The sequence below is a fragment of the Thunnus albacares genome, chromosome 13 (assembly GCF_914725855.1).
Source record: "Thunnus albacares chromosome 13, fThuAlb1.1, whole genome shotgun sequence".
Classification (NCBI taxonomy): Eukaryota; Metazoa; Chordata; class Actinopteri; order Scombriformes; family Scombridae; genus Thunnus; species Thunnus albacares.
The window spans coordinates 26,933,189-26,959,873 of record NC_058118.1 but is presented as its reverse complement, the minus strand read 5'-3'; the positions used below and the strand labels follow the sequence as shown (position 1 = coordinate 26,959,873).

Below are 26,685 nucleotides of genomic sequence, written 5' to 3'. Positions count from 1 at the left end.
TGATGCATAGTACTTTCTATTAAAACATTGTTTATAGGTTGTAACTAATGGTTAATAAATCATTCACCAATGTTGACACGAGCTCTGATGACATCAACATGGTTACAGAAGTGGTGACGCGTTTCATGTCCAAGATGATGGACGATATCATTCCTGCAGTGACTGTTAAGATCTTTCCTAACCAGAAACTGTGGGTTGATAAAACAATCCGTGAGACTCTGAAAGCACAGACCTGCCTACAACGAAGGACTCAGCTCGGGGGACATGTCACTGCACATAGTAGTGTCCTACAAGCTCAGACAAGTGGCTTGGAGGCAGTACAGGGATAAAGCGGAGGCTCAAATGTGCAACTGCGATGGTAGACGCATGTGGCAAGGACTTCGAACGATCTATAGAGGATGTACGCACACCTTGGTTGATGTGGACTCTGCGCAAGTGAAAGATTTAAACACCAGCGGCGCGAGTGCCTACACTGCATGCACCATGGTTAGCGTAACTGAAGGGGGCAATCTGAGACTCTCTGTCTCAGTGCACGATGTGAGGAGATCTCTGAGATGAGTGAACAGCAGGAAGGCAGCCAGCCCAGATGGCATCCCTAGGCGGGTGCTAAGATCATGTGCTGACCAACTAGCCCTGGTGTTCACCTCTAATTTCAACGTCTCCCTGGCCCATTCTGTCATTCCTACATGCTTCAAAATGTCCACCATTATCCCTATACCCAAGAAAACCAATCCAGCCTGCTTAAATGACTACTGCCCTGTAGCACTGACATTTGTGGTGATGAAATGCTTTGAGAGACTCATGAAAGACTTCGTCTGCTCATCTCTGCCCGGCTCATTAGATCCCCTTCAGTCTGCCTATAGGAGTACTGATGACACTATCTCCCACGTCCTCCACCCCATCCTCCCCCACCTGAACATCGAAAAGGGGAATTATGTGCGCCTGCTGTTCATTGATTACAGTTTGGCATTCAAGATTATAGTTCCCCTCAGACTGGTCACCAAACTCAGGGACCTAGGGTTGAGTTCCTCACTCCGCTCCTGGGTCTGGAGCTTCCTGACTGACAGACCACAGGTGGTGAAGGTTGGAGCCTGCACCTCCAGCACCCAAACCCTCAACACCGGCTACCCCCAAGGCTGCATCCTGAGTCGTGTTGTTGTCTGATGTTGCATATTTTGTCTTAAAGAGACAGGGTCTAAAACAGCCTGTTTCAGACAGAGGCTGAACTGAGGAGCTCCATAATGAGCCATTATAAGATAAATACATTTTTTTAAAATTGTAAATCATTGAAAGATATTCCAGTAGAGCCCAAGAATATAAATATAGACCTGGAAATGTGCATGATATGTCCTCTTTAACCTCTTACGAATGATTCATAACTGATCTATAAAGCATTAGAAGCATTAGAAAATGATTCATTAACTATTACTTAAGCTTTGTATACTCACTGACAACAGCTCAATAAAGATGTTATTGAATACTTAATGAAGTAAAGACATGCCCTGAGTGAATAATGATTTGTTGTAATTTGATTATTTGTTTGCTCCCTAAGGCATCCATTGTGGTATGAGGGGTCATTAGTTGTCGCATTGCAATTCTTGGTAATAGTTTTCAGGTTGTTTGGGGACAGAGCACCTTCGGACATGCTGGCTGCTGTGTGTTTATGAAGTTGGATACACATAATCAGCTCCAATGAGATGCAAGATGGTGGATGGAACTGAATTTGCGAGCATGTGTTTATTTACTGCTGCTCAGTGCCAGGCAAATATGCAGATCATCAGTAGTCTTGTCCCAGACCTCTAAATCAACACTTACATGTACCATTTTTTTTCCAGTGATTTAAATATGTCAACAATTGACCAATCAGTTTTGGAGGTTGGATTAAGAATGTGGATCAGGCCCTCTGGAACTGTTCTGGGCTGTGAGGTGATTTTGGGATAGTGGCTACACTTGCCATTGCAGGATCATGTGATGCACACTGGCCCAGAAATACTTTTTCCTGTACACAATCATAACAAAAGGAGCTGCTGTAAACACATATACAAACACCGGGACTCTTTGTATCATCAGAATTTGACACATTAGGTTCAAAAACTAAAACTAAAAATTGAGAAGTGCAGAGGAGCCGTATAATTGAATTATTTTCATGCTTATTCGTGTGTGCGGGGAACCAACAAGTCAGCTGGCTTAGGAAGAGGAAATCTCTAACACGCATGCTCTCAAACAGCTCAGCTGAAGAAAAACTCTAGTTTTGCATGCTCTAAGCACCCAAAAACACAGGAGACCAGTGGCCAACTTTCATATGAATAAATGGGGTGCTATCTTGGAAAGCAGAACCCAGTATTTCTTGATACATGCATGATGTGGACCTCTTCTTCCCATATAGCTAACTCCATGAAAAGTAGCGATAAAAACATGTCCACGAAGATGGTGACAAGTATGGATGAGATCGACACAGATGCACAGGTTGTTGTAAGTTGACCTACAGAAACAGCAACTCTTAAATTGGAATATCCAAAAGCATTGAGTCAAGAGCAACTGGACTTGTTGTAGATTCTTTAAGACTCTCAACCAGTCAGTCAGAACTGAAAAAACCTTTTGGATGAGAGGTGAAAAATCTTTAAGGATCTACAATGAGTCCAAAATGACTGAGAACCTTTGCAGATTTAAATTGGCATATTTCTTTGCTGTGAAAAACCTTGACTGCCCCTTGTACCAGCTACCCCAGCTTCCATGTCCACAGAAAATGATGTAACTGGGACTGATTTTAAAAAATGAGTCCTTCGATATGAGTCCTATAACTATGATGTCAGGCTGAATAAATGAAGTGAAACAAAATGTTGGCTCAATCTGATTATCAGGCCATGCCACCAAGAACTGAGAGCATAAAACTTGTCCTTACTATAACGCTAATTGATTCTTTGCAAAGCAATCTTAACTGTAGATCCACTTACTAGCCTTTTCTGAAGCTTTCAACCACATCTCACAGTTTTCATCAGCGGCTGGAGTGTGATTGGCTGAGTTTCAATGGCTCCAAGTGGACCTTTTTTTGCCAAACTAAATTTCCAAGGTATTCAGATTCTTAAGAGGCTTTTTTCAAATCTCTCATACATTCTTTTATTCATATTTTTATTCATGTTTTTTATTACTTTGACAAAGATCACTTCCTAACTGCTTTGATGCAGGTCTGGGCATCAGTGCAACATGCTCAAATTGACATGAAAACATAATGGTAGGCCAGATAGTTCCCAGCGTGGCTCAGTACTTGTTTGTTTCCCAGCCTTCAGCTTTAGGAGGGGCCAGGCAGATGGTAGACTCAGTTGGACAGAAGGCCAGTGGTGCTGCTGATGCTGCTGAAAATCAGTCAAGCTATTTAAGCTCGTCCCAAACCGTCATCATCTATGATGAAAGCAAAGCTGGCACTTTACACCTGTGCTTACCTATGAAATCGTTGGACTTGCCAATGTCGTAGTCCCACACGGTCACCTCCAAGGTCTTTTTGGTGAGGTCTGCATATTTGATGTCATAACAGAACTCCTATAGAGAAACAGAAAAGGAGAATCAGTATGATAGAATATAATGACAGTAATATATCTCATCTTTTCAGATCACCAGAAAGTACAAAGCCTAAGATGTGGATTTAAAGGTTTTGAACATGTTAAATGAGAGTCCATTCTGCTTCACCACCTTCATAACAAAACTCTCCTTTGCATGGTGTTGGGTTTGCATGAGCATCATTACAAACCTGAATGCAACTGACATTTGTTTCATTTTCTGGTGAAACTGATTCACATAATTCTGACAGCCTCATTGAGTTTTAATTTCTTTTGTTAATGTCGATGCAGTAGTTGCTTTTCTCACTCTTAGGGAATCATTCACTACATACTGAAAAGTAGTTAGACACTCAGCCAGTCCTATTAGTTCAAGACACTTTAAAAAGATCCATTCAGTATAGAACAAGTGTCAGAAGTATCTTGATTATAGCACAGAGGACATAAAATCTGAAATACAGACAAGCCTACTTTAACAGAATGACAGAATAATCAATAAAGTACACTGTTCACTAAATGAAACAAGCATTTTTCTCTGATTTGCAGCACGAGAAAGAAGAGCATTTATTCTGCATTGTAATCTGTAGTTCAATTAAGGCTGCTACTCCATTTTAGAGAAATCAATGCCTTGATTTGGACCCTGTTGCTCAGCTCTGACAGAAAGGCCTAGAGGTGATGAAGGAATATGGGTGGAAAAAATGTCAGAGGAAATGTCAGGCCGCTGGCCTGTGAGTGTGTTTGGCCAGGGCTGTCTACTTGTATACAGGCGGATACTTCCGAGCCAAGCTACCCTGTGCCATGAAGCACTGAGGGGCCTGCTCAGCCTTCAAAACATATTTGGCATCCTTTCTGCAAAACATGGCTGGGTTCCTAGAGACTAACAATGCATTTCTGATTTCAACAAAATTTAGAATCAATCATTTTGCTCACAAAAGAAGCGTGCAGCTTTGAGCCTGAGCTGCACATGCTCAGTTTGGAAGAAAATAAAGGCTGATACCCCATACTGAATTCACCAATGCAATGCTACAGCACAGTACAGTTGCTTATTTGCACATCCAGCAGACAAGGAGCAATTTAAGCATTCATTTGCAGTTGTATTTCTGTCCATCTGATGCATGTAAGTCCAATATTCACTCTCCTCTTAGCAATGTTTTTTGTCTCTACTAACGTAAAGGTATAAGTTGCTTTTCAGCTGCTAAATGCTCCACCATGTTCACCGGCTTGTTGTTAACATTGTCTTGTCTTGTTTGGTGCTTGTAGTGTACCGTGGGTTTTTAGAGCTTTTGTGTTGAGAACAGCTGCCTGCTGCAGCTAGAAATGACCTTGGTAGAGCTGAGGGGAACTGCAGAGTTGTTGAATCATTTTTTCCTTTTGTTAATCCAAAATATTGATGGTGCAGTTCGGTCTGAGGTAGCGGGGCTTGTTTCCAGAGTGTGAAATGCAACATCCCGTACTCATTACTTGGAAGGACCTGGCTCCAAGTGGAAAGATAGCGCTAACAATAAGCTGCAACTCTGGTCTTCAAACCGGCTCCAATGCCACAACTCGCTACATTCATCTTTATACACAGTCTATGATCGGTGCACAAAAGCATGTGACAACACATTTTGCCAACTCTTCTGGTGGCCAGAAACACAATTTTTTTAAGGGCCTTTAAAGAAATGTTGGAGATAAAAGCAATGGATGACTGCAAGAAATCCTCCGAAGTTTCATTCTGACACTGTTTTAAAAATCATCTGCTCACCACCCTAATCTTTGGTGGGATACATCATATAAAGATATTCAGTGGATGAGAAAATCAGATAATGAGGTTGGATAAAGTATCTGTGCTGCCAAAGAACAGCTGAGCTATGTCTTAACTGACAAGCATTTGGCTGAGGATAACTTTTATGGCTTATTCTACCTACGTCCACAGACACCTTCAGTTGTACTGCTCTCTCCAAAAGTCAATTTTAGTGATGAAATAAGAAAAATGTGATTCTTTCCAAACTGACAGCCTTGCCCTCTCCGAATGGCTTTTGCAGGTCCTGGGGTTATGGATGTTGCTCAGCACATAAAAGCACAGGATAAACACTCAGCTCAAAAGCGAAATTGGAGCTGCAAGATTTCAGCACATTAGCCGTGGTTTATACCTCGTTGAACTCCGGATTGAGCGTCTTCTTTTTCACAGCAGTCTTGTGCTTCGACTTTTTGTTCTCGTCAGGCTTCAGGTACCTGTAGGATAGCAGAGCACAGGAGGGAAGACTTAATACAAGGCTTAACAGTGCTGATCTCAAAACTTTTACTGCTGCCTATTTTTGTAGATGGAACAAAAACAGGAAGAAGAAAAATCAGAAAATACTACGGTGAAGCTGATGTTTTATGTGAATTGTCTGAAACCATTGTTAAGTATAAAAAGCCTCACATACAATATAAAAGCATTTGTCATTTTCTCAGTTGTTATATTGTTCTGTCCTCCAGAGGGTGCTGTGGTACTGCCCTGCATTCAACCACATGGCTGCATTACATTACACACATAACATTACATTACTATATTTTCTGACTTTAATAGACTCCTCCTGTGCTTTTATTAAAGACATTTGTGCAAGTCAGTAATACATAGATGCTGTTGAATCATCACCTCTCAAAGCAGCTCCTCTCTATCAAGACTGATGTCCAATACATGGTTGGTTTAACAATAAAATTTAATTTTATTGTCTTTTTGATGGGATTACAGAGGTGAGGATGCCTCACCTCATCACAACAAGACACTTCCAAAGTCGATACTGCTCATACATTACAAGAGTGGAGATCCCCAGTACTTTATTGAATTTCTTTAAACAATAATCCGCATGTCTTGTCAGTATGAGGTTTTTATTTGGTAGGATTTTACCATAAGACCATTTTACCATAAGAGTTTTCAGAGGCTATTTTGCCTGTTATTGTGTTCCTTTAGGACAATTGTTTGTGTTTTACCGGCTTTCTTTTTAGGTATTTGGGTGACATTGTGTTGTGAAAAGTGCAATGTACTGTAAATAAAAGTTGGTTTAATTTTAACATGTACAATTCTAAACATGTAAAAGTTTAAGAACAACATTGTGGTTATATCAGTTTTAGTTTGCATTCACTGCAGTCTGTGAGTTATTGGTGAAAACAGATCATTAGAGCCACTGTTGCTCTGGGTAAAGGTATATGTGTGTATGATTGCACAGCCACTGTGTGTGTGTGTGTGTGTCTGTGTGTGTGTGTGTGTGTGTGCAATTTGGACCTTCGTTTCTGCTGTGCCTTCATAAATGATGCAAAAGGAAGCAAAATATATCAAACCCAGCATATTGGATGTTGTGTATTACCTTTGTCCATTTGGCAATGAGCTTTTTGGGCAATAATGCTCAATTTGATGTGGTGTGTTTCAGTCCTGCAAGCAATTACAGTAGTTTGTCACATTCCTCTTTCCTTTGACGTGCTCACTGGACCCACACAGACTTCAATTTCCCAAGGTAACATAGAGACTTAAAGGGAGGCTAAGTGGGTTATTGCTCACAAACTTACCCCAGTTTGAGTGGGGGCTTAGAGTGTTGTTGATGAGGATATTGCAGCAAACCTAATTGTTATCATATAATGGGACTACTGACCCCCAGGCAAAACAAGCTGAGAGTGAAAGTTGGGATGCGAACAATGCTATTGTGCAATATAATGGTTTTAAATGTTATTTAACTTCATTTTCCATTATTACACTCTTGTTCAGCAGCTGTGTGATGAACCATTCATTATACTTTAAAAATATCTTTACCTCTGAGCTTGGTGAAAAGCACTTGTCATTGACTGAAGAGCCATTAAGGAGAGCATTTACTCTGTCATGCCTCATGACAGACCTTGTAGGCTTACATACGTGTGTCTGCGTTATACATTCATCCATTTTTAAGAATATGGCCAACATGATCGACAGAATAGAACAAACCACTGACTGTTCAGGTGACAGCTGTGACTTGATGCATCAGATCTAGACTCTTGCTAGACATCAACTGCTGATGGAAGGGTGAAATCATGCAGTCCTCTCTATCTGACAGAGTGCACATTTTCTTTATTCCCTCTCACATGAGCTAGTCAGTAAATCTATTATCTTTCCATGTGTCCTTCAAGCTTCAGGGAGATTTCCTCAACCTCAAACTGTTGGAAAAGTGTTGCCAGCCCCTCTCTTCTGAAACAAGTCGCGCTTTTGTTCTCGAGGTGTGCACAGCAGAGTTGAAAATTAATTGCACTTTCATTGCTCAGCCAGATGAAAGACTTGGAAATGTTCAGGTGTGATAAATAGGACTCTCCTTCAAATTGCAGCCCTGTGGCTGGCCTCTTGTGCTGTGTAGGAAAACGAACCCAGGAACAAAAGAAAAGTTGAATTTTTTCAGAAACATTATGGTATATTAATCTAACAGTCTGTCTATGTGTGGATGCAGGAGCACACACACACACACACACAATGATCTCTGACCTGGAGGCATGTGGATGTCAAGTAAACATTGAAGAGGACTAAAAACCCAGCCTCTTCCAAAGTCACGGGAGGGAAATGGACAGTTTTGGGATTTGACTTCCAGACACGAGCAGAGCCTCTCCCCGCACCCCTAAGATGAACTGATGTACTCACTCTCTTCTCTTATTCCATCTGAGTGTGTCCCTCTCTCTTCCTTTCTCCTTTTTATTCACAATGAATGTCTAAAATAGTTAAAAATACTACTAAATGTGTAAATATATTTGTATCTTGACTTGTGTAACCCATGTTAACTTTTATTGTGTTTTAGAACGATTTAATTATTTTGATATTATGGAAATTCAAACTCTGCTTCATTTGTTAAGTATATGTAACACATATTATTGCATTTGATTTATTTGATATTAACCAGTGCAAGAGTATTATTTAACTATGGTTTGTTTGCTAGGATAATGCTTTCTTAATATATTTAATTACAGATTAGAAAATGAAGGTTTATTGATTTTATTCTGTATTTTATGTGCTGAATCAATATTACACTTTCTAAGTGGTTTCTCACTGGTTGAGTGTTGATGACTTGGCACTGACGATAGAAATTAGTGAGTATTCAGTTTACAAGCATGTTATTTTCAGATATTCTATAATCAATGCGGCCCCTAAAAACACGCCGCCTAGACTATAAAAACTTTTACAACTCTTTATTAGGCGGCTGTTGCTTCTTCTGTTTTCTCTCGGCCTTATCAGCTGTGATGGCCATAAATGCATTTTGGGTGTTGTCCTTTTTAATCTGAATGAGAGCTGAAAGCTTGAGAAAGAAGAAATGACTGCAAGATGCCTAAGCCATAAGCCAACGTTTTTGAATCGTGATAACATTCATTAGTTCTGTCGGAAATATCTTGTTAATGTAATTTACCCATTCATTCATTCTAGTTGTATATATATATATATATATATATGCTTAGTGTTTCCCATTCATCCCTATCCCTCAGTAGATAAATACATATCTCAATTTACAGTTATTGTATCCGTGTATGCCTTTATATCAGAAGGTGAAGGTCACTGTATTCAGAATTTACGACTCTCAGATATAAGACTGATTAATTTGTTTTAATTATTTTTCCTCCTAATTAATAAACAAATAAATATTATTAATAAATGAATTAATTAAGGGAGGTGGTGCCCCATATAGCGGATGTTCTAAAGGTGGGGTCCGGGGTCCATCCCCATTTTATTTCACAACACCCTTTTTCCCCAATGTTATGCCACTTTCGTAACAAAGTCTGTCTATCAATCAGCGTAGACAGTGAAGAGCTAGTTATGTGACTGGTTTATTTTGGTCTGAATGAGCAGGACAACAATCACATAATTAGCTCAGCATTGTGTGAGAGTGTTACTGCATAATCACAGTATTTTGGAATAAAAGGATCACCCTGAACAAAAAATGATTTGTGAGATAAATACAGACTTTGTAAAAATGACATTTTGAAACAAAAACAGCTGAAAGGAAATTAAAAAAAATGAACTGCAATGTAAGTCGCTCTGGATAAAAGCATCTGCCAAATGACAAAATGTAAATGTAAATGTATATGAGACCTCAGCAGTCGAGATCAATCTTCAGGTAGTTATTAAAATTAAGTGGATATCTTAAAAAATAGTCTTTTAAGTACAAAAAGTAAGTACAAAATTCCCTCTTTTAGGTACTATCTCCCACTGCAGCTCAACAGGAAAACAGTGTCCAGGGAAGCAAAAAGAAGGAATTGTAATAAAAAGACTAACATATATACACTTAATTTGACTATTTCAAACTGCTGAAGCCTCATATTATCATCACAGTTTTGCAAAAAAAAGGACTATGGATTTTGTCCCCCACCACTTAAACTGAGAGCACATTAGGAATGGATGATTAACTTGGTGTGATAGACCAATATTATCCTAGAATAATGCTAAGTACTAATTGCGGAGCACAGTGTATGCTCAGTTTCTATTTGGGTGTATTTGCATACTGACGTTTTGACATAAGGGTCGGAGAAGCCATTGGCGTCCATGGCGGCGAGGTGAGCACAGCGTATGATGCCAACAACAAGGCAAGACTTCTGGGTGTTGTACTTAAGTGAAATCATGATGCGTCCTCGTTCCTCCAGTGACTTGTCTTCTGTCTTGTTAACCTGCAATTGTAAAAAATGACAACATTTAGATATAATAACCAGTTTTTGTTACAAAGACCACTATGTGTAAGTATTTCTGCTTCCAAGTGGCTGCCAGCCCGGCTTCCCCTTTATGTCCAGATGATCAATTTCAGCTAATGTTTTGTTTGGGAGAAAACCAAAGCTTTAATTATGATAACAAAATGGCATAAATCCATGTAGACAACAAAATCATTACCTGGAAATGTTTTCACTCTGTCAACCATGGATTAAATTACATTTTAAAAATCCAAGTGTTCTTGTCTTGTCAAGCATTTTCTGACAGTAAGTTGATATCCTAAAAAGTTTACAGCAGCTTCTTGTCTACTTGACAGTTGTGCATCTGGAAAATCAGACGAACACTGATTGGCTGATTGGTGCCATCTCCGTTGTAAATTGTGAGTTAATAGCCTCATCAAAATTAATCTGCCATGTACTTTAGAGACAAGGTAAACATCTGAACTGACACACGTCCTGTGTGCCAAGAGTAGAGTTTTCATTTGAAACACTACACCTCCACATCACCTTGTAACTGATGAGCACAACTTTAACAAGAGAAACAAAAGTTCAGGCAGTGCTAAATGAAGTCATTCATTTTCATCTGCTGGGATGGAATTAAATGTGATGTGTCCAAGGCTCAATTTAAGCCCAATTCTTTTGCAACTTTGTCCAGTTATAGAGGCAAAGTTAAACCTTTTCTTGCAGAGAAACAAATGTATTTTCTAACCACTAAATTGACTATTTGTATAAATTATAAACCACACAAAATGATTTTAATTAGAACCAGGAAGGGAAAACACATTAGTCCTCTTTGTACAGTGCTGCAGGAATATTCATGAACATGCTTGTTCAATACATTTGTTTTCTTTAGCTGCACATAAACAAATAGCTTTGATTTAGCTCTACACTCTGGAATCAGAGGTGGACTTAGTGATCTCGGGGCCCAGGACAAAAGCCTGCGCAGGGGACCTTGAATCCAACCCTTTCTCCTATAAATTATATTCACATACAGCCAAATTGCAACAACAAATATGTTGCCAGAAGGCTGAATTAACATAATGAGAAAATGTTGTTAAATAACATATTTGGCAAGATACAAGATACTAAATGTTGATATTGTACTTGCAGTACAATATCTGCTGATAGTGATTACATTCATTTGAAAAACATTACCTGTGAACATAATCCAGATAGCAATTACCTTTGCCAAACCAATGTAATTTGTTTTGCAATTGGTTGCTGAAATGGTCCTCCTTTCTTTTTATACATTTGAGTTTAGTTTGGAGCTGAAGAAAAAGTACTGGAGCTGATCTCCCTTGATGACATGCACATGCTGTTATTTATTCCGTTTTCATGCATAGGTTGATTATACGGGGTGGTCATGACTCAAAGCTCAAATAATTTGTTATAGCAAATAGAGGATTGTTGCAAATTTTTAAGTTATTTATAGCTATTGTCCATAAATAGGGCTGTCATTACCCCCTTTATTTATAATGTTCCTTTAATGAATTTTATTCTCTATTTCTCTTTTGTTCCTATTGCATTAAACTGCATGTTATTTTGAAAATGTAGCCTACTGTATGAAGACTAATTTACTAACTGTTTGGTTGGCTAATTGATCAATTGAATAGCTGCTCATTCATCACAGCTCATTTAATGATATTCAAGCTTGCATTTTTACCCCACATCAGCGTGCAGCTTAAACCTCCAGCCTTGAGGCCCAAACCCACTCCCCTGCTCAAAACCAGCCATCTGATCAACCATCAATCAATCAGTTGAGTCAGTTTTTGCTTCATGGTCAGTGGTTAAATTAATGGTGTGGGGGACCCCTGCAGTTGGCAGACATTCATCATACTCTTATCATCAATATAATTGTCTTTTTTCACTTTTTCGCTGCACAGAGCACTTCAAGCCCTCCAGGGAGGAAAAAATACATACTTGAGAGTATAAATTTTTACGAGAATGCAGCCCAGGCCCCTAAAGACCTATCTGCGCTTTGTTTTTTTCACAGCTATGCTCAATGACTTAGAAATGCAATTTACCAGCAACACTCCCGCAGTTGCTGATTGCATGAAAATTTGCTGGGCTTTCCTATACCTCAGCATTTATTTCTACCCACATATACAATATAAGACCAATCCTATCAGCAGAGGAAATGCACAGAGACTTAACAACTTCAAGCTTATCAAGAGCTATATTGAAAGTGAAAGCTCTAGAGGAAATGTGGCATTGGTAATCTGCATTCTTTTAAGTTTGAATTGAGCTATTTCAAATTGATACTCATTCGTTTTTTTCCGACTCATTCTTCCTCTCTGTCTTGTTTATGTCAAAGACTCAGTTGCACTTAAGAAACATATAGGTGCCCATTAATTTTAATGAAAAAAAACAAGAGCAACTGAAAAACTTTTCTAAGTTTCATGTTTGCTTCAGAGTTGCACATTCACATTTGTTTTTTATTGCCCTTCCTGCTTTTTAAGACTGGGGAAGTTTTAGAAAAATTAAACATTCGTGCAGTGTGCGCAGTGTGAGATGTTCTGTCAGGTTTTACAGACGTCCTTTTTACAATGCTGGCTATGGAGAAAAGGAATTTTGGGCCGCGGGGTGTTTTTTTGTTCCAGCACTGCAGTTGGCCACGGGGGCAAATTGGCAGCAAGGCTGACTGGTGGCACCAAATCCAGCTCTCTTAATACAACCATGGTTGCATTAGATTGACAAGCTAACTATCAGATTCAGGTTTCAGGTTGGGTCAGTTCCAGTCTTATAGGGAACACATCATGCACATTTCCTGGTTTATATTTATTCTGGGGCTCTAATGGAATATCTTTGTATGATTTACAGTTTAAAAAAAACTCTCTATCCATGCATGTTCGAGTCCAAATCTGATCAGAAATATACGAGTGGACAATGTGAACAACCTGTGGGACAACCTTGGCTACAACCTTAACAAAAAAGACTACAGAATGAATGTCTGTTTGTGGGCATGTGCGAACGACCTGATATCATCATGAGGAGAAAGTAGAGGTCACTTTGCATAGCAGGCTGGAGCCCTGGCTTTTGACTTGCAGGGAGCATTTTTGCATATTTGTTTTACATATTACATATTCACCTCAAGTCTTTGAACTTTGACCATGTTTAACATCCAACATCATAACAGTATAAAAATAACAGAAAATCACAAAACGCATTTTATGTCCCCTTTGAAGACGGGAGTACAAGCTGGGTTTGGGTCAGTTTTAGAACTCATCTTGGGGATACTGAGATGGATGAGCTGACAAACAAAAAAAAAACCCATATACCATTGAAAGATACTATGATGATGGGCTTTAAAGAAATAAATTAAAAGTTTTGGAGCAACCAACCAGCCTGTACAACCCAGGTGTAAACAAGTTTACAAGTTGAAGAAGGTAATTATGCCAAAAAATGTCTTGGATGTATCAAGTAGCACTAAGCTGCTAATAGCTTGTTGTTGTCCAGTGTACATTTATAGACCACTATGTTTTGGTGTGCTAAAAGCTGCTGTTTCAAAAGAATCATCCATTCATTTCTAAACACTGATGCTCCAAAATAACCCCAACATTCAGATACAATATTAAAATAATAAAATGAAGATGGAAAACAGACAGAAAGAAGGGTCTCTGCAGACACAGACTTCTGTCTCTGCCGCAGTCTTATACTATGTTTAGGAAACAGTGCTCAACAATCTGTCCAGCAGTGTCCACAGCAGGATACTAATCAGACATCTCTAGAGAACTGACTCTCTCTACATGAATCACAGATGACTTTTACAAGGCGTCTCACTGGACTGGTGGACTCGCCATCCAATTCGTCTGGCATGCCACCATGTTTCAGCCGCTGCCTCAGTTTACTGTCAAATCCATTTAGTCCTGTCTCTTCTTCCACTGTTTATCCATATTTAGGACATCCAACTGTTGTCTCTGTCTCTCTCTCTCTCTCTCTCTAACACGATGCACTCTGGGAAGTCTGTGACAAACCAAGAGGCTGACAGGAATAAAAGAGTATCAAGATAGAAAGCGAAGGAGGAAGTGCAAACCTCAGGCTGCCTGGATGGTATCAAGGTCGGCGCACCTGACGAGTGCAGACAGCACTCACTGTCCTCTTTTCTATTTCATACTCACAGATCATCCATTTAGTCTGGCTAGCCTTCCTTCCCTAACAAAAGTCTTAAACATTTTTTTAAGCTGGCATATAAACAATATATAGCATCTACCAACAAGTAAACACATCTAAGACTCAGTAACATCATTAATCACAAACAAAAACACATAAATTAACTGCAACTGTGTAATTTTTGCTCTTCCTAGACTAAGGTCTGCTCTCGTTCTCCTGCTTCTGAGTCACCTCTTCCTCTTTCCATCAATCTCCTCAAACATAAAATCAACTTACATAAACAAACACACTGCTGTGCAGTAGTGTTTGCTTAACATTTTCCAGATAATTGTACCATTGCCTCAGGGGAAACTCAATTAAGATTGGCTAGAGGATGTCCATTAATTGAATTTAACGCACAGTATAACCAGACACCTCCAATGTGACTGTCTGAACATCATTCTAAATGAATGCGGCTGCATTGCTAAATAATCAAGTGAGATATGCATCGCTGGTTCTCTGCCTGCTTCATTGTTCTCTAAACTCTGCAGACTGGCAACAAAGCAGTACAGAGATAGCAACCCAAGAAAATAATATTTAAAGTGTATTGACTTGGTTCCAGGTATTACTCAGTCCCTTCAGGGTTTCCCAGGAAACAAAGATATTACCAGGAAGGTGTGGTAATATTCCAGGATAAAGGGGGCTTTTCCACGTGCAGGTTGATGAGCCAGTGGTTAATTTAGATTTATAAACTTACAGATTGAAGTGGAAAACCTTAATTAACTGCCACAAGTGTTTCCATTATATCTTATCTTACTAATGCCAGTATCTCCTTGCTATAGCATATCAATACAATTTAAAAATCGTGCCGTGCTTACAAGAGCGCAGGTCTTTTTCCATGCTTCATGTCATGACTAAACCTTCTCTGAAACAATGCGTAGGTAGTTCAGGATATGAGACTATAAGTGTGTGTAGCAGGAAGCAGGGCCAAAATGCATCACCTGCCAATGTCCTGGTAGGATCCCTCAGATCAACACCTCTCAGAGAACAGTGGGATGCTGATTATTGTGCTGATGCAAGAGGCTGCAGTTTACAGGGCATAGGCTTCAGTCTGTACACTCACAAACATATTACATGTAGAGAGGTTAGAGAAAGCAGTATTGATAACAGAGGAGGTAACATCAGATAAGAGAACCTGGTGTGCAGGGGCTTGACTGGGAATTTTTGACTCCCAGAAAGAGTATTGCTCAGGACCTCTCTTTCCATTTCAAAATAAAACAAGACTCAAAGTCCAACACTCCTGAATTCCACAATACTTATTATTGCCCACAATACTGATGACCTGCAATTTTCTGCTACTAGACAAAACTGAAGTTATTGTGCTTGGCCCTAAACACCTTAGAAACACATTATCTAATAATTTAGCTAATCTAGATGGCATTACCCTGGCCTCCAGCTCCACCGCAAGGAATCTGGGAGTTTTTTTTTGGATCAGGATATGTCCTTTAACTCCCACATAAAACAAATTTCAAGGGCTGCCTTTTTTCACTTACGCAATATTGCAAAAATCTGGTACATCCTGTCTTAACAAGATGCAGAAAAAATAGTCCATGCATTTGTTACTTCTAGGCTGGATTATTACAACTCATTATTATCAGGCTGCCCTAACGAGTCTCTAAAGACTCTCCAGCTGGTTCAGAATGCAGCTGCATGTGTGCTGACTGAAACTAGAAAAAGAGATCATATTTCCCCCCATGTTAGCTTTGCTGCATTGGCTTCTAGTAAAATCAAGAATAGAATTTAAAAACCTTCTCCTCACATACAAAGCCCTTAATGGTCAGGCACCATCATATCTTAAAGAGCTCATAGTACCCTATTACCCCACTAGAACACTGCACTCCCAGAATGCAGGCTTACTGGTGGTTGCTATAGTCGCCAAAAGTAGAATGGGAAGCAGAGCCTTCAGCTATCAGGCTCCTCTCTTGTGGATCCATCTTCCAGATTCGGTCCGGGGGCCAGAAACCCTCTCTACGTTTAAGAGTAGGCTTAAAACTTTCCTTTTTGACAAAGCTTATAGTTAGGGCCAACCAGACTTGCCTTGGACCAGCCCTTTGTTATGCTGCTATAGGCCTAGACTGCCGGGGGACCTCCCACGATGCACTGAGCTCCTCTCTCCTTTTCTCCATCTGTATGTATTCTTTTACCATTAATGCATGTTACTAACTTGACTTCTTTCCCAGAGTTTTTTGTGCTTTCTCATCCACAGGAAACCACCTGGACCATGCTGACGTGTTAGTGTCCTTCCTCTGTCCTTCTCCAGCTGTTGCTGTTTGTTGCTGCTAGTCATGTGTCTGTTGTTGTTGTTGCTGTTCTGCTTCTCTGTGCCTTTCATTTTAAGGAAAGATGCCCTTTAGATTTTGATTCTGTGTGTCTTGCATACAAGCAGAAATCTTCGAAGGTTGTTGGTACCATATGAAAGGTCAGGAGGATCACCAAAAAGTATTATGGACCATGAATATTCACAGAAATTTTAAAAGAAATCTGGCCAATGATTGCGTTACCTTGTTGCTAACTCTCACTGTTGGCCAGGAGGCTGTAGACATCTATATTAAATATGTTAGTCACTCCCTCTTATATACCAGTGTGAAGTATCTCCAGGAGCACTTAAAGAAGCTATGATCAATATTTTTATACTAACAGTAGATCACATGACCTTTATACTTGTATGTGAAAGCGGCTGTTCATACAGTAGTGACAAAACTTCAGCAAATTCTCACCTAACACTCAAGATTTATAGTTCACACTCTTCAATCTCATTAGTGTCTTTTTTGGACACAACAGACAGCTTTAAAAACCCATCTTACACTCCCTGCACCAAACAGCAGACAGACAAAGTTAACAACTAGATGGTAAACATAGTGGAGCATTTGGCAGCTAAAGAGTCAGATATTTCCCTCAGGAATTAGTGGAGACCAAAAAGTTCAAAGGAGCTTAAAGGATAGTGAATATTGACCAGAAACGCAACTAGAATGAATGCTAAAACTGCTCTGCGTCTGCTAAATGTATAACTAGGCAACTGTTTGCTAACAAGCTTGCCACAAAAACTTTTAGAGGTGATAATACTTCAGTGTTGCAAGAGGCCCAAAAAATCAGTCATTCCAGGTTTAAAGTGCAAAGAACCTTATACTGACTGTTAGAAGTATAAAGCTATGTGAGTCTATGTTGCTTTTTGTCTTGAGTACATCCTGACAGCTACTTCTTCTTGGGATTCAACTGTCTAAGTTTGGTTCTTGTGTTGTGATGTTTCTTCATGAAAGACAATGAACTCCTGCCCCATCTTGCTGAATGGTTGATGGTCTGTGAAAACACCAGGGACAATGGTGGATGTAAGTCTAGGACTTTGTCATTCTATCTCTGACACAGTCTGAAATGCTATGTTTTAAAATATATTGTAGTGTTGTCAATAAACCTAAAAAACTCTATCTAACATCTAACATGATCCCTCACTGGCTTCCTACACTCTTTTTGTCTTATTATCCTCCTGGGATCATGAATGTCCATACCTTAACATTACTTTTCATGATTTCTTGCTGTGGACCACGTGTTTGGATTGACTGACCAACCTATTCACCATCAGACCCAACCACTTATGGGCTATAACCTTTTGTGAGCCCTCTCCAGCTATTTAGCACTATAGCAATGCTACTGCTGGTAAAGGGCAGACAAATCAATGGCTTTTAAACATCAGCTTGCATGTATTGTAATGAGACAAAGTGCAATCCAAAACAGGGATTAAACTAATTATATTTTAAATGGCAGCAGGGTGAGCAACGAATTTGTGGTCATCTCTCACAGTTGAGCCATCGTTGTCCAACTGAGCTGCGGGGAAAGAGAACGATATTACACAGAGACACAGATCCAAGATTCATTGCCAGATTAGGAGGCTGGCTCCAACACTGTTCATGCCTCCTCGCTGTCTACTAGTGCCAATGCTAATGGCAGATCCAGAGTTGAGGCTGGCAGACACATCCATTAAATAGAAATGGATGATTGGTCAAAATGTTAGTAAGGACGCAGCAGTCCAGGTACCGTGAGATTACCAAAACAGCTCTATGTCTTCCAAAGGCCTCAACACCAGCATGTGCTTTTCCTCTTTATGGTGGTAACTAAATCTATCTATGGTGACTATGTAGTTACTTTCATGAATGTGCCTTAACCTGCTTCCATATAAATTGGACTACTTCAGGTATATATTTATTGCAGATTGTTGGGTACTGGCCTCTGTGCTCTAACTTTATCACGTATAAACTTTAGCAGCACTGAAAATTCCCAGATGTCACAGTGAATTGGAGGATTGGCTGATGAAAGGAATACATTGATTTGACGCTCACCCAAATCAGTTAGATTGTTCCTTTTATTTAGTTTTCTTCATCAAACTTGAGCAAAGGGGGGGAAATGTACAGACCTGTCAGCTGTGCCTTGAGTGAGTAATAGTCCTTCAGTTTCATTGTTGGGACTTTTTAACTTTGCACCAACAGTGAGTGTCATTTATAGAACTATAATCAAACAATCAAATAGATATTAATGTGGGTCATATGGGCAATACCAAAATAACTTCCAACCACCATAGTCCACAAAAAACAAAATAACTACATAATGAATAAACATATCTGTGGTATACTGCAATGAAAGTATCAGGGCATCCGTCATGAGTCATTATAGTATAAGACAAAACATGGTTTATTAATGTATTCCACAAATTGTTACAGGAAAGGAGACAAGTCAAATTCCTTGTTTAAATTGGCCTGAGACATGGCATTTAATGTGAAAATCCAACCTTCATGTTGAAGTGGTTGTCTTTCTAGATCACCAGCTCTACGTGGTTGGGTCACTTTCTCTATACCAAAAGACTGATTTATGTTCTGAGATTTTTGTTCTTTATTGGCGAGATGTTGGGGCATGCACTGTAACAAGTATACAACAATCTTTGTATGGCATGTTATACATACGATTTCTACAAGGAAAACAACCTTTGATAAATGTCCCCTTTCTTTGAACAAAATCAGTCCTGACCAGCATGTTAGATAAATTATTGGTTGTCTTCTTAAATGTAAATAGAGGTGGATTCGTAAAAAACTTGATTTAAAGAGGCATAAGACTTTAGGATAAACCAATATTTGTTTACTGCAGATTTGATTTTCAAACTAGCTTCACTGTAGGTGAGCACACAATTGGCAGAGTACAGTTTCTTTTGTACTTTGGTCACTCACTTTATTCAGTGCTTATATTGGAATATATAGAGTGAAAATGGGATAAACTTGGTAGAAAGATTTTTAGTTTACATCTAATCATTGTTTTCCACATTTCCTCACCTATATTTCAACCTGTGACCGGCCCCTTTCACAGGATCACTGGCAGGCTGTCAAAATGCTCTACTGTCAGGCCAAAATCAACCAGAAGACAGGCTTGCTAGCTGCTGGATGAGATGATTAAATGGTCGGTGCTCTATGCTCCCCAGCACAGCAAACAACATCCTCTGTAGACAGAACTCCTTATTCGCTTTTTCAAGCAAGCAGCAAGCAAGCAGAGCAGAAAGCTTCCTGCCTCAAGCCCCTTCAGTAACCAGCAGCAGTCATGGCTTCACTTTGCCTTGACACATGTGAAAATGGCCAAACTGTGCTTTATACTTTCCCTTGCTTGTGTGAGACATTTATGACAGACTGGTCCAAAATAGCAAAGCCAATGAACTGAGACAGAGCAGACAATCCCTGAAAAAAACAGTTATGGAGATTGACACACACTTCTGCTCTACAGCTGTGCTGAATGTCACTGCATGCTGTGATGGTCTGAGATACCAGATCTACTAAAACCTTCCCCAGTCTTATCGTTATGAGGAATATGAGAATGCATATGTAGGAAGTTAAATACTGTCTAATAATTAGATTAAATGTACATGTAGAGTAAATGCATCCATTCCTCACTGAGATAGGTGATGAAAAGCTGTAGCAGGTCTACCTTCAATTTTCTAAATCATTTTCACATAGTGAAAGATAGACTTAGTCATGGAGAGATATGGATTCTGCCTGAAACATCATGTTATCTGCGGCTGTGGCTCAGGAGGTAGAGCAGGTCATCCACTAATTGGAAGATTGGTGGTTCGATTCCTGGCTCCTCCAGTCCGTGGGCTGATGTGTCCTTGGGCAAGATACTTAACCCCAAATTGCTCCTGATGGCTGTGCCATCAGTGTATGAATGTGTGTGAATGGTTAGTTTCCTCTGATGGGCAGGTTGGGACCTTGCATGGTAGCCCCTGTACCCATTCAGCTTATGAATGTGATTTGTAGCGTAAAAGCACTTTGAGTGGTCGGAAGACTAGAAAGGTGCTATACAAGTACAGTCCATTTACTGTCAGGATGTACTTTTTGTGGTGGAGGCTATGAAACTACTAGTGAGTCAGATATCAGCACGGACAGTAAATATCCAAACTGATCATGTAGTCTTTTTTGTTACCACCTTACAGATATTCTGATTTATGTCACAAAAGTTTAGAGAGGTAATGTTGCACAGTTTTATCACTGGTCATGATTTTATAGACAAACACACACACACACACACACACACACACACACACACACACACACACACACACACACACACACACAAAATCAAGGTTTTTAACTCCAGCTCTGTGTGGCTGTGATTTCTGCTGGCAGTTTTACTCTGTAATTATTTTGTGATAAATGATAAAAAAATATGGATATTTTTGAAGCATAGCATGTACAGTATTTATAAATAAGAAATAAGTTATGCAGTTATCAGTTATGCACAAGCATATTTAGCATTTCTTAATGCTATTTCACACTCACATGGACAACAAAGCATAATAAAAAGAGCAACAGGGATCAGTCTCTCTAAAAAGGAGGCAGTGCATTTATCTCAAAGTATGGATGATCCAGATTTACACTGTATTATTACTTTTTTGAAACCATAAACTGTGTAGGCAATTTGAAAAGGATATTCAATCACAGTTCAATGACACTCCACTCTGCTCCCATTCTCTCATAACACATAATCCACTCCTGCAATCCACTCATGGGCTCAAAACTCAATGGGTTAAATTCACATAACAATATGTCATGTGGTTTTAACTGAATCCTTATGGATACTGTTGCAATTATTAATATGTACTATATGAAACTCTCATGTTATGTCATGCCTTGTGGTGATGTACAGCATCTGAAGCAAGATTGAAGCTTTTTTTTCTCTATTATTTGTAGCATTATTTCTCTTTTGACTCCCAGAAAACATAATTGCACTGGATATCTTTTGTTGTAACATAACTATTGCAAAAGAAGAGATAACAGCATCTATTATACAGCCTGTCCTCAAAAGAAAAACGACAGTATAGGTTGAAAATTGAACTGTCACAAACGACCTATAGTTACATTTGAGTGACACACACCATCGAGCGGCCATGGTAATTATAACATGGAGAAGTGACACAGTTCAGATCAATATAAGGTGACAAATTTCAATAATTGGAGGTGGCGTGTTGGGTGGATGGTTAGATAGATAGATGGCAAAAAGGAGACTTAGCTGCAGGAGACCAATGTTCACTTCCAGTTTCCAACCGCGAGTCAGGACAGTTTTCATAAACCATAACTGCGATTGTTGTAGTGTTTTTACTGTTGCCTTGACAGTGAAGGTTGCCTAATTTTAAGAAAGAAGTAACTTTAACCCACACCATGTTTTCGAGTGATCATTTTAACCCAAACCAGATCGTTTAATTATGAGGATGTGTTGCTATTATAATATGAATTTAGTACTACTTGGTATTTCACAGTTTAACTATGTTCCTGTGAAAAATACTTCATAAAAAATGAGTTAACGATACTAAGAATGTCTTCAGTATTTTCTCTCTATGCTACACTGTAATAAGGCCTTCGACATATACAGTAGCTGTGCCATGTGCACCCCTGAAGTTTTAATGAAGAGTATAGCTCAGGAAAATTTAGGAATGTAGCAATACAGTGAGATATGTACATGATCTGAAAAAAGAAAAGCTGAAATAGCTCTGGTTAAAAACCTCAGATGAGTGAAACTAGCAGGCATTTAGAGGTAAAAGGCAAAAGCTTTGTTAGAAATGTCAATATAATAAACCCATGACAATTAAAAACAACATAGATATTGTCTTTTTCCCTTTACTACTGATCACATTACTGGGTTAATTTCATTGACAGGGTGGTGGATATTTTAGAGGTATAATCTATGATGTATTAATAAGTATAATATATGATAATATAAGTATTATATCGTGGAATACTATACTATACTATACTATACTATACTATACTATACTATACTATACTATACTATACTATACTATACTATACTATACTATACTAGCATTTATAGTATAGTATAGTATAATACAGTATATACTGTAGTATCATTTTGTATAACATAGTGTTGTATAATACGGTACATGGTGCAGTATAGTATAGTATAGTATAGTATAGTATAGTATAGTATAGTATAGTATAGTATAGTATAGTATAATATAATACAATATATAGTGTATTACAGTTTTGTATAACAGTATAGTATACACTGTAATAATGTTTGTATGTAGTTCTTAAGTTTAGTATAATATAGTATATTAGTATAGTATTATACTAGTATTTTATACTGGGGTAAAGTACAGTATTGTTTTGTGATGTATAGTAATGAAAAGTATTGTAGAGAAGAGTAGAGTATGTAGCTAAGATAATAAAAACTGTAAATGATGTTATTTTGTCTAATCCCTGTTCCTGTGTGTGTGACACAGTCAGTAGACTTACAGGTAACTGTTTCTCCAGGCAGTTGTTGAAGTTCTTGGTTTGGTTGGGCTTCAGCTTCTTGAGGGGGATTCGTGTTTCCCCGATGAACTCGTTGTGGCGGAATTTGTCCTCATCACACACTGAAATCCTGAGAGAAGAAAAAGAGAAAAGGCAGAGGTAGGTTTTGTTGCTGAGAAGAGTGTTACAACTGTACAACGGTCATTTTCCACGTGGAGTCAATCATCGTCAATCACAGGGATTCAATTCTCACCAAAATTTTACTTCACTATACATCTGCTCCCACTGGCTCTATGCACTTAAGCAAAACCTTGGTAGCCCTGCAGTGAAGGAGTTCATATGATTTATGCCAGACTCAATCAGTATGACAGAAAATGATGGGATAATTATTATAGTTTTTAGGAAGCATTGTACCATGTATGGATCAAAAGGAAAAAAAGAGGGGAAACTTTTGAAGAGAAGAATTCGAGAGATATTTCAGATGTTCATAAAATGACAGTGTTCCTGATCATGTCAAAGCCATTTAAAACCAAATCACGACTTCAACTTGAACATATCTCTCTGTGTTTATCTTATTTACTCAATTAGTGTGGCTTGAATTGAATTGTGCTGTGATGGATGGTACATCCAGCCTGTTTACTGATTTGTATCATGTGCCCATTTTCAATTTTCCCATTTACCTGATTCCCCTGTACACCCAAACACAACACAAGCATCTTTATTTTGAATGCATGACAACATCCTTTGAAAACATTAAAGTATATTTGCCAGTATGCTCTACAATCAATAAAAAAGAAGATTCATTGTTAGGTAAAGCAAGGCAAGGCAGTTTTATTTATAAAGCACGTGTCATACACAGAGGTAGATTCAAGGTGCTGTACAAAGTTAAAGCAACACAGTTGGAAAAGAGCAAAATAAATTAGATAAAATCTATATAGAAATAAAACAAATTAAGAAATAAAATTTAAGAGAGTAAAAGATTAAAAACAAATAAATAAAAGATTTAAAATAATCATAATACAATAATAATAAGACCACAGGTTTCAAAAACATTAAGTTAAAAGCGCTTGAGAACAATAAGGTTTTCAATTTGGATTTAAATAGTCATGTTGCTTCCATGACAAAAAAGGTCCAACAATGACTTTTTTTCCTGAGGAAAATTTTCTTTTAATGTCTCCTCTGAGATGATGACTCCCTTTTACAGAAGTTTTATTAAATCAGTTGTAATGTTCTGCATTGTTGCTTGGTATCATAATTTGACTCAATAAAAACAGGCTCAGTAGCCTCATCAAAGTGGCTATTAAGATTTCAGGGAAGAATCAAGCCCAGCTTACCAACCTTTATAATAGGCAAATGTTCAGAGAGGCTTCTTCCCCTCTGGATTGCCAAGAGTTTGAACTGTGACCCTCAGGTTGTCTGTTGAGCTGTTGTCAGCCTGTAATGAGGACTAGTTTCCTTTGTCCCTGCTGCCGCTGCTGTAGATAGTATTCTAATGTTGTCTGGAGATTTTTTATTTGTACAGACTGCTTACTTAACTTCTGCACTTTGACCACGATGCTGAATGAACCCCTTTAAATCACTCTGCCCACTATGTCCTGTTTGTTGTTGTCCATCAGTGTTTTGGTGATTTGTGTGAGTTTGTATGATTTGTGTGTTTTTGTTTATCCCGACTGCAAACCAATTACCCTGTAAGGGACAATAAAGATACTTTGAGGGTTGGGGCATGACTAAGACCATCAGGCAGTTGGTTCTAGTACTGTGCTGCATAATGACTAAAAGCCACTTCTCTTTGTTCAGATTTTGCCCTGGGCACCATTAGTAGTCTGTCCCTAGTGATCTAAGAGGTTTTGTAGGGTTATATTTCTCAGTCATACCAGTCATATATTCAAGGCCAACTCCATGTAGAGATTTATAAATAAGTAATAAGACTTTAAAGTCAATTCTGTGGCTTACTGGCAACCAGTGTAGAGATGTAAGAACTGGACTGATGTGGTCCATCCTTTTTGGTTTTGGTCAGAACTTTTGCAGCTGAATTTTGAATAAGTTGCAGGTTCCTGATGGTGTTTTTAGGAAATCCTGTCAGGAGTCTATTGCAGTAATGCATTAATCAATTTTTACAAATCTTGTTTTGTCATAAGACCTCTTACTTTGGCTATGTTTTAAGGATAAGATAAAGATGTTATTGCTTTTACATGACTGTTAAAACACAATTAAAACACCAAGGTTCCTCCACTGCTTTTCTGTTTTAAGTGCCCTGTCCTTTAAATGAGAAGCTACCCTGAGCCTCTTATCTTTGCTGTAAGATAAAATTACCTCTGCTTTTTCTTTGTTTAATTGCATAAAGCTTTGAGAGATCAAATTATTTATTAGCACATGGCATTTGCATAATGACTCTATAAGACTGTAGTCATTTGATGAGAGAGCTAAGTAAATTTGAGTGTCATCAGCATAACTATGATAAGCAAAGTTATTGTTCTGAAGGATGTGGCTAAGTGGGAGCATGTACAGGTTAAACAGAAGAGAAACGACCCTTGAGGTACAGCGTGGGGCAATGACATGCGTTTTGAATTGTGATTCCTAATAGTGACAAAATTATCCCTGCCCTCCAAGTATGATTTCAACCATTTTAATATTGTTCCACAAAAACCAACACAGTTTTCCCATCTATGTAAAAGTATACTTTGATCAATGGTATCAAAGCCTGCTATGTATGACAGCTTACAAAAGATGATGATTGATGATGCACTGAAAGAATCACCATGGACAAATACACACATACAGTACACACCATTTCATTTAATGAGTCAATTATTGGTGTGGGACAACACTGCTCTCAGCGGACCTCCAGTATTTCTTCGATAAGTGCAGAGAACAGACCCTATGTAATCACTCACTGCTCTGACATGACATGATTCACACTCACGACTACATCCAGCTGACGTAGTGGAATATTGTTTGTTTTGAGAGCTTCTCTCTGCATAATTAGCTGCCATATGGAGGAAAACATGCAGCCTTTGTGCACCCAATGGCATGAGTAATATGTGTAATAGCATTGTAGCCTCAGAATGAAACTCAACAGATAAAAAATAACTTATCTGCCACATGGACAGGTGGTGCTCAATCCAAATTTCAATTTACAAAAGGAAATGAATAGTGCTGTGCGGAAATGTGGAGGCCTTTCTCGCAGTATATTGTTCCTGGAAAATGGTTAATCAAGGCACTGTTATGCAAATAAGTTTTTTGGCTTGTACACAGACAAGTGTCCATCAGATCACATCTCATGTTGTTATGGGACTCAATTCAGTAACAATACAGTCATATTTTTGCTGCTCTGGAACAGAAAATAATAAAATAAAAATTAAATAGTTTTGCAGAGCGTTGATAAGGTTGCCTGTCAGTCAACAACAGTGATTCAACAATTATTTTACCAGCTGTGAGATACAGTATGTCTTTTCCAGCTCATAATCTGTTGTAGAAAAATAATTTCACATGGTTTGAAGAATTAATTGGTTTGTTTCAAATAATAAAAAAATAACACAATAAAT

General features: G+C 38.6%; 1 protein-coding gene across 1 annotated transcript in view; it reads right to left on the bottom strand.

Annotated features, from left to right (window-relative positions):
* Positions 1–26,685, bottom strand: part of doc2b (double C2-like domains, beta) — a 146,752-nt gene that overhangs the window by 6,078 nt on the left and 113,989 nt on the right. The window contains exons 5-8 of the mRNA XM_044371753.1: positions 23,144–23,270; positions 10,021–10,178; positions 5,684–5,765; positions 3,441–3,537 (exon numbers count right to left, since the gene is read on the bottom strand). Of these exons, the coding sequence (XP_044227688.1) occupies positions 3,441–3,537; positions 5,684–5,765; positions 10,021–10,178; positions 23,144–23,270 (464 nt within the window). The remainder of the gene's footprint in view (positions 1–3,440; positions 3,538–5,683; positions 5,766–10,020; positions 10,179–23,143; positions 23,271–26,685) is intronic.